The sequence below is a fragment of the Hyperolius riggenbachi genome, chromosome 2 (assembly GCF_040937935.1).
Source record: "Hyperolius riggenbachi isolate aHypRig1 chromosome 2, aHypRig1.pri, whole genome shotgun sequence".
NCBI lineage: Eukaryota > Metazoa > Chordata > Amphibia > Anura > Hyperoliidae > Hyperolius > Hyperolius riggenbachi.
In genome coordinates this window covers 296,950,663-296,959,872 of record NC_090647.1, presented here as the reverse complement: position 1 = coordinate 296,959,872, position 9,210 = coordinate 296,950,663, and the positions used below count along the sequence as shown (strand labels likewise).

At 42.9% G+C, this 9,210-nt stretch overlaps 1 protein-coding gene across 1 annotated transcript; it reads right to left on the bottom strand.

Moving 5' to 3' along the window:
- Nucleotides 1-323: 323 nt before the first annotated feature.
- Nucleotides 324-8,992, bottom strand: LOC137546480 (fatty acid-binding protein, liver-like). The gene is made up of 4 exons (XM_068269004.1): nt 8,863-8,992; nt 6,218-6,390; nt 3,634-3,723; nt 324-464 (listed from the first exon to the last, which is right to left on the bottom strand). The coding sequence occupies exons 1-4, from the start codon at nt 8,927-8,929 to the stop codon at nt 414-416; spliced, it is 381 nt and encodes a 126-aa protein (XP_068125105.1). The 5' UTR covers nt 8,930-8,992; the 3' UTR covers nt 324-413.
- Nucleotides 8,993-9,210: the final 218 nt, after the last annotated feature.

The following is a 9,210-nucleotide window of genomic DNA, read 5'->3' as shown; positions in this document are numbered from 1 at the left end:
ATCACCTAGGAAAAAACACAGGAGAACAAGATAACTGCATATGGGCCTGTGTGCGTTAATGAGCAAGTTACCATAGCAATCTCAATGCTATGAAAGGTAACATGCTTGTTATAATGTGCAGAGTGCGCTTTGTGTTATACCCACATTTTAGTGTGGGTTACACAATACCCATAGTGTGAACTTAGGGTACATTTCCACAACATGTAATCAGATGATTAAAAACCCCACTAGAGGTTGTAACCCTTCCCCACCCTGTCCACTTACAAAGATTTTGACAATAGCTCCGTCTAAAAGCTGGTTTCAAATGTACACATACTCCAGTATTTGCTTAATTGTTTTTATTACACAGCAAAGTTGTCTAGGTCAGTGGTAAAAAAAAAGACTTTTATGTTCATCAAGTTATGTTCATCAAGTTATGCTTTCTTGCTCTTCCTGATCAGTGTTTCTGAGCCTACTGTGATTCTCTGCAAGAAAGAAAACCACATTAGTGTCATTGTTATGTGCTAACTCATTCACGCATTATTGTTATCGGTATATAATGCTGGAATAAAATGTTTCATTGCAGCAGCTAACTTATGAAAGCATAAGTGAACTAAGGCAGGGAGCCCACTTATTTTAATCACATGCGTTTGACTAAGGGCCATTAAATAAGGCCCTGAGATTCCTGAGTATGATTCTCATTGGTCCACAAGCTGACACATGAGGGACAAAAACAGGACACGGGGACAGTGGCTGAAACATGGGGGGGACACGTGGATACATGGTGAAAATGAGGACACATAAGAGACACAGGAGGGTACAAAGGGGACAGAAGGACACAGGGGACACAAGAAGTAAAAGGGGTACAAAAGAGGTACACAATAATTGGGGGGGGACACATCCACAAGACATCCCTGCACTATAGATGCACCATGTTTAGACATTTTTTTCCCCCTGGTTTTCGTCCTCTAAACCCAGGTGTGTCTTATAGTCTGGAGCGTCTTATTTTCTGAAAAATACTGGTACTGTATATTCCTGCGTATAAGACTACTTTTTAACCCTTGAAAATCTTCCGGAAAGTTGGGGGTCGTCTTATACGCCGGGTGTCACAGATGCCGGGTGATACGCCCTATCCTGTTACCGCCTCTCAGATCTGCCTGCTGAGGGAGCGCAATCTATTCTTCCATACCGCTCTGATAAACAGGTAGACAAGGAGAGCTGACCAATCCACTTAGGGAGAGTTGACCAATGCAACAAGTCAATTGACTATATACTGTTATATACTGGGTAACACATACAGTACAGCACCAGTATCTGTTCATACATAGCACCAGTATATGATTTTTTTATTTTAATTTGGTTTGCGTTGGAGGAGGGGTAGTCTTATACGGCGAGTATATCCCAAACTCTATATTTTAACTGGAAAAGTTGGGGGGTTGTCTTATACGCCTAGTCGTCTTATACGCCGGAATATACGGTAGTTAAAATATTATGGGCTGTAAGGCATGAGTTAGAGCTTTCTGTTAACAGCGGAGTATATGGCATGGCTGCCGCATATGTGTGTGTGTGTGTGTGTGTGTGTGTGTGTGTGTGTGTGTGTGTGTGTGTGTGTATATATATATATATATATATATATATATTTATATATAGTACATTAGTATACATTGAAGGTCTAGTGCTTTATGGGGCTTAACATTTTTTCTATGAAATATTACATACAAACATTTCTCTAATGATTAGGGAAATGTTTGTATGTAATATTTCATAGAAAAAATGTTAAGCCCCATAAAGCACTAGAATGTATCTAGCAGGTGGAGCACTTACAATGGCTTGCAAAAGTATTCGGCCCCCTTGAAGTTTTCCACATTTTGTCACATTACTGCCACAAACATGAAACAATTTTATTGGAATTCCACGTGAAAGACCAACACAAAGTGGTGTACAATTGAGAAGTGGAACGAAAATCATACATGATTTCAAACATTTTTACAAATCAATAACTGCAAAGTGGAGTGTGCATAATTATTCAGCCCCCTTTGGTCTGAGTGCAGTTGCCCATAGACATTGCCTGATGAGTGCTAATGACTAAATAGAGTGCACCTCTGTGTAATCTAATGTCAGTACAAATACAGCTGCTCTGTGACGGCCACAGAGGTTGTCTAAGAGAATATTGGGAGCAACAACACCATGAAGTCCAAAGAACACACCAGACAGGTCAGGGATAAAGTTATTGAGAAATTTAAATCAGGCTTAGGCTGCAAAAAGATTTCAAAAGCCTTGAACATCCCACGGAGCACTGTTCAAGCGATCATTCAGAAATGGAAGGAGTATGGCTCAGCTGTAAACCTAGCAAAAAAAAGGCCGTCCACCTAAACTCACAGGCCGAACAAGGAGAGCGCTGATCAGAAATGCAGTCAAGAGGCACATGGGGACTCTGGACGAGCTGCAGAGATCTACAGCTCAGGTGGGGGAATCTGTCGATAGGACAACTATTAGTCGTGCACTGCACAAAGTTGGCCTTTATGGAAGAGTGGCAAGAAAAAAGCCATTGTTAACAGAAAAGCATAAGAAGTCCTGTTTGCAGTTTACCTCAAGCCATGTGGGGGACACAGCAAACATGTGGAAGAAGGTGCACTGGTCAGATGATACCAAAATGGAACTTTTTGGCCAAAATGCAAAGCGCTATGTGTGGTGGAAAACTAACACTGCATAACACTCTGAACGCACCATCGCCACTGTCAAATATGGTGGGGGAAGCATCATGCTTTGGGGGTGCTTCTCTTCAGCAGGGACAGGGAAGCTGGTCAGAGTTGATGGGAAGATGGATGGAGCCAAATACAGGGCAATCTTGGAAGAAAACCTCTTGGAGTCTGCAAAAGACTTGAGACTGGGGTGGAGGTTCACCTTCCAGCAGGACAATGACCCTAAACATAAAGCCAGGGCAACAATGGAATGGTTTAAAACAAAACATATCTATGTGTTAGAATAGCCCGGTCAAGGTCCAGATCCAAATCCAATCGAGAATCTGTGGCAAGATCTGAAAACTGCTGTTCACAAACGCTGTCCATCTAATCTGACTGAGCTGGAGCTGTTTTGCAAAGAAGAATGAGCAAGGGTTTTAGTCTCTAAATGTGCAAAGCTGGTAGAGAGATACCCTAAAAGACTGGCAGCTGTAATTGCAGCAAAAGGTGGTTCTACAAAGTATTGACTCAGGGGGCCGAATAATTACGCACACCCCACTTATGCAGTTATTGATTTGTAAAAAATGTTTGGAATCATGTATGATGTTCGTTCCACTTCTCACATGTACACCACTTTGTATTGGTCTTTCACGTGGAATTCCAATAAAATTGATTCATGTTTGTGGCAGTAATGTAACAAAATGTGAAAAACTTCAAGGGGGCCGAATACTTTTGCAAGCCACTGTATTAACTGTCCACAAGAGCTGCCCTGTTTTGTGGTGCCCTTTACAATCTGCATTAGCTAGACTGAGAAGAGATGGAGGGAGGGGATCTCTTGGTATGCAACAAACTGTGTCCCAGAAGACAGCTTTTCATCTTATCTACAAAATAATATTTTTGATGTCTTATAATTCAGTCTGTTATCTGCAGTACATGATTTTCAGAAATAAATGTTTATTAAATCTATACATACCTCCACCATTTCATTGCCTTGAACTTCCTGAATGTGAGAAAAATTTTCACCCTTGCTTACAAGTTTCCCTCCTTCAAGGTTGACAAGGACCTAAATAAGAAAAGACACAAATTTGAAAAAGGAAAAAGTATACGTTTATTTGATTGTATACGGAGGATTGCAGAACTATTATATGTAACCTCTATACAAGGAAGGCAACATTTGCACTGGACTTCAGTATTTAGGTTAAAAAAAGCAAAAACAATAAATATGCCTCGTCCATGTTTTTATGTACTGACTAGTCCTAAGCCCGTTTAAAGGGAAGGTTCAAGCAAAAAAAAAAAAAAAATGAGATTTACTTACCTGGGGCTTCTACCAGCCCCATGCAGCCATCCTGTGCCCTCGTAGTCACTCACTGCTGCTCCAGTCCCCCGCTGGCAGCTTGCCGACCTCGGTGGTCGGCGGGCCGGATTGCGTACATTTTTACGCATTCCCGCTAGTGCAGGAACATTAACGCATACAATTTTACGCGTTACTGGTTCAATGCGTACATTTTTACGCATTGAACCAATAATGCGTAAAATGTATGTGTTAATGTTCCTGTACTAGCAGGAATGCGTAAAAAGGTACGCAATCCGGCCCGCCGACCTCCGAGGTCGGCAAGCTGCCAGTGGGGGACTGGAGCAGCAGTGAGTGACTACGAGGGCACAGGATGGCTGCATGGGGCTGGTAGAAGCCCCAGGTAAGTGAAGCTCATTTTTTTATTTTGCTTGGACATTCCCTTTAAAAATGGGCTCTAGGTCTGTGCGTTAACTCCCTTGCCTCCCCTGTGAACACTGCCACTGCCGCACACAGTCAGTGTGAATGCGCGCACACAAGCCCGACCATCCTTCTCCCTGTGTAAAGGGTGTCCGTGCTGCACAAGCGCAAAGCACGGACACACACACACACAGGAAGTGCAGGGACGCAGAGACACTTCAAAATTATTATATAGGACTAGCTGACCTAAGCCCGTTTCAAAACTGGCTCTAGGTCTGTCACCGCGCATGCGCACGCCACGCTCACACGTCCGCCACTCGCGCCCGCAGCGCGCGTGCATACGCCCGCCCCTTGGCCCCATCCTCCCCTGCAAGCCGTGGTCACTCCCCCTTCATGTCTCTGCTCCCCTGTACATGCGCAGTTGCGCAAAGCATGGACCCAAACACACCCTGGGACGCAGAGACACAGGGCTTTTATATAAGAGGATTCTGTCTTTATTTTAGGTACATTCACAGTGGGGTGTTGCAGTGCACATTATGCAATTGCAGAGGGCAAAAGTTGTACCACACGTTATGCATGCAATGTGAAGCACCCAGTATATTCAAAATATACTTCACTGCAACTGATAATGCACACAGTATGCATACCACACCACATGCATCGTGTTATAGCAACAGATACTGTCGCACCCTACTGCTAAGGTGTCAGTGTGAACATACCAATATACTGCAATATATTTGCATTGAAAGAACATAGATGACTTAGAATGTAGCCTTAATGTGAACCTCCAGACTAAAAATCTACTCAGCAGCACTGAAAAGGCTTGGTGTTTCTTTAACAGTTTCACAGCATCAGAACTTTGTTTCTCTTATACAAGCCTCATTTTTAGCTGCACAGAAGAAAACTGCCCGGGCATTTTTTTCCCTGATGCTGTGCAAAGCATGATGGGATTTCTGATGTTTTTGTTCTCGTTCTGCTGTTTTGGTGCAATTTTTTTTTTTTACATGTTGAATTTGACATTTGAAGCCTAGCGTGTGCAGCTGGGAGGGGTAATCAGGACACAGGATAGTTGGAACTGTGTCTCCTGCTCCTTGTCACCTCCTTTCAACCAAAAAGATGGCTGCCCCCATGACAAAGATGGCAGCCCTCATGAATCACAAACATTTGCCTGTTCTTTTAAAACAGGGTGGGTAAAAAATTATATTACCTATCTATTCTAATTAACATAACTAATGTCACTTAATGACAGTATGTTTGTTTAGGCTGAAGTTCCCCTTTAAGGGGCCCATACACCTAACGATTTTCCCGCCGATATACAGCAGATTTGATCACTGATCGAATCTGCTGTGAAATCGTCGTGCAAACGCTGACAGAACGATTGATTTCCGTCCGAAATCAATGGTTCCCGTCGATCCGTCCGTGCGGAAGATTTTTCTCGATTGCCGGCGGGTCAGTAGTGCGTCGATAGCGGCGTTCGAATGCCCGACGACTGACGCAATACAGCGATGATACATTACCTGTTCCGGCCGGCACGACTCCCCCGGTCTCCGCTGTCTTCTCCGCTCCGGGCTCCAGGGCTGCAGCTTCACTGAACTTCCTGTCCCGGCAGGAAGTTTAAACAATAGAGCACCCTCACAGATTGTAATCGGTTTCATGCTGAAATTGATTCACAATCTGTTTGCAGTAAAGGCAGCCATACGATCCCTCTCTGATCAGATTCGATCAGAGAGGGATCTATCTGTTGGTCGAATCTGATGGCAAATCGACCAGTGTATGGCTACCTTTAGAGTATCAGATTCATCACTCATGCATAGACACGGGACGTTGCCATCAATGTACTCATTACCTTAAGTTTTTTCCCACCAACACCTGTGACTTCTGACTCCTTTCCAACAGTAAATGAATTGGTCTGAGAATGCTTTGGAGTCTTTGATGTGACAACAAAGTCATTTCCAGTTTGCTGGATTTCAATGACTGGATTAATATCTTTTGCCACTTTTACAATATCCTCAGGCAAACCTGGAATTCAAAACAAAAGGGAAATGAATGCTAAAAAAGTAATTTTATGTTAATTAGTTGTTGTTGTTATCATTATTATCATTGTTATTCCATTTAAACCATCATTTCATGTTTAAACGTGCAGAGTTCATTTATAATGTTCAGGGTATTCCTGACTTTATTATGGATGCTGGGAGTAGCACAAATCCTTGCCTTTCTGATATTTATGGGAGCATGAAATTATAAGGGCAGTTTCTATGAGATGTCACTATAAGAGAGGTATTCCATAGATACCTCTGGGCATCAGTTCCAAATTTGAACTTGGGGTTCCCCTGCCCAGAATGTATACAGCTTCATAGCATCCTCTACGTTAGCTGAGGGAAGTAGCTATAAAAAAAGGGGCACATGATGCTGGCTGATTGTTCACTTACAGTCTCCTGCCAATAGGTCCAATATGGTAGCGAACCTATTGCTGTACGAGTATGGCAGTGAATCGGGAAGCCTGGTATGCAGTGGCAACATGGCACAATCAGGGCTGAATCTAGCCTTTCTGCTGACTCAGAAATGCTTGAAAATTATCCCTCCCCCCCCCCCCCCCCAAACACACACATTTGTCAAACATACTCCACCATGTGTGTAGAGATCTGTCAATCAGATGCAAATAATGAATGGAGGCCTATGCAAATCCCATTGTTGTTTAATTCACTTGGTTCATTGTCAAGCTGCGTTCATTTGCATTAACAATGTGCTTAACACTGCATCAACCCATAATTATTTGCATCTAATTTACCATCCTCAATATTTACATACTTACCCCAGCTAGAACCCATTATCCCTCCTCCCAACCACTGCCACTAGCACTCAAGACTTCCATGATTAAAGGTCCTCTATTATTGAGAAGGCAACAAGCATCCTGCATAAGCTACATTGTTTTGAGTGTCAAAAGGTTAATTCAAACAATTGAAACATCAAAGTCTTATGCTGAATTGCTTGTAATGTTCTCTTCTAATAATGGATCTTTTATCTTGCTGTTGGCTACAATTACCCCTTAGGTGTTTATGTCTCTCTGTGTACCTAGCACCCAAAGAATGCAACCTTACATGACATTTGAAGTGAGAGGGATATAAAGGCTGCCATATTTTTTTTTTTTAAATGATGCAAATTGCCTGGCTGTCCTGCTGATCGTCTGCCTCTAATACTTGTAGCCATAGACCCTGAACAAGCATGTAGATCAGATGTTTTGACTGGATTTGCTGCATGCTTGTTTCAGGAGTGTGATTCAGACTCTACTGATGCATGAAAGCTCAGCAGCATGCCAGGTAGAGCTGGGACAAGGTCCTCTAGCACCCAAGGCTGAGACACCAAGATGCACACCCCAGCCGTCACACACTGATTGCTATAGAGTAAGAGGTGCCCCAGCGCCCCCCAACACCTTAATCTCTAGTTATCTGGCTTGCAGTCACTGCCATGTATCCCCTTCTCTTATTTCTCTCTGTTACGCAATAGGGGAATGATAGCTGAGTGAGTTGTGTGCCCCCTCCTACACTGCGCCCTGAAGCTGGAGCTTCTCTCGCCTCTGCCTTGGCCTGGCCCTCATGCCAGGCAACTGGTATTGTTTGAAAGGAAATAAATATAAAGCAGCCTCCAAATCCCTTTCACTACCTGTGCCAAACACTAACCTTCTCCCAATCACCTATCACCACAATTCTCTCTCACCGCTCTGCTAATAACTTGGGCACCAGCAATTGCTGCTAAACTGAGTTCAGCCTCATAGTAGCTGTACTCTGTAGCAGGTTGTGCCCCCCCCCCCCAGAGCCTGTCTCATAGCGAATTACCCCCACTCCTGAGACTTGACAGAGTTCGGCTATAGTAATAGCTGTACTCCATAACACATCACTGCTGCTCCTGAGGCACAACAAAGCTGCTAATGGCGCTAATTCTGGAAGCCAGAGTTCTGCTAATCTATAGCAGAATACCAGCGCCCAAATTACCTTTGCGGCACTGCCATCATAACAGTGCCCAAATTATTAGGCACAATCTGCGCCTAAATTAACTGATCCGGTACTAGCCACCCTTTCAAGTTTTACATATCTAAACTGATATAGCAAGGTGCCTGATAGTTTATTAGCTACACTCCAAATGTTTTTCTGTGTGCAGAAGAAACTCAGAATTTTACAGTTCAGCCCACAGTGACTAATAGACTTGACTTTCCTGACTGAGAGCGCTGGTACTGGCAGCTTACATGCTGGTACTGGATTATAGATGGATGGAAGGGGACATGGTTCTTGTGATTTAAACTGAGGTCTGCGAAACAAAAGAGTGCAAAAAGAGGTGAATTAACAACCTCTATAAAATGACATTGAAAAAAAAAGTGTAATTTTTGCTCTTTTCATCTATTGTAATTTTGTAACAAAACATCTGACGGTTATAGCTATATCTCTTAAAATGATGAATATTTGTAATTTTAGGCAGTTCATTAATGAGTACGCTTACCTACAGCCCTCAGGAAATTGTCATAGTTCTCCTGATGATAGACATTCCAAGTTCCATTGAAGGCCATATTGAAGATTAGTGTGGAATAGGATGCCCCTGGATGATATTGGGAGGAGTGAGAGTTTTGTGGTAACACAAAGGCATTATATATCTGTCTAGATACACTGACTTGGGCATTACATGTTATAATCATTAACTACACGGTGATCAATTATTAATGGTTTGTTTGATGGTCATGGAAATGACTTATAGGTCAGTGCCCAATGGTGTCTGCATTTGTCAGTATTATGTAATGTTACCTTTTCATGCTGCCATTTAGTTTTATTGTAAAATGGCCCAGTAATCCTT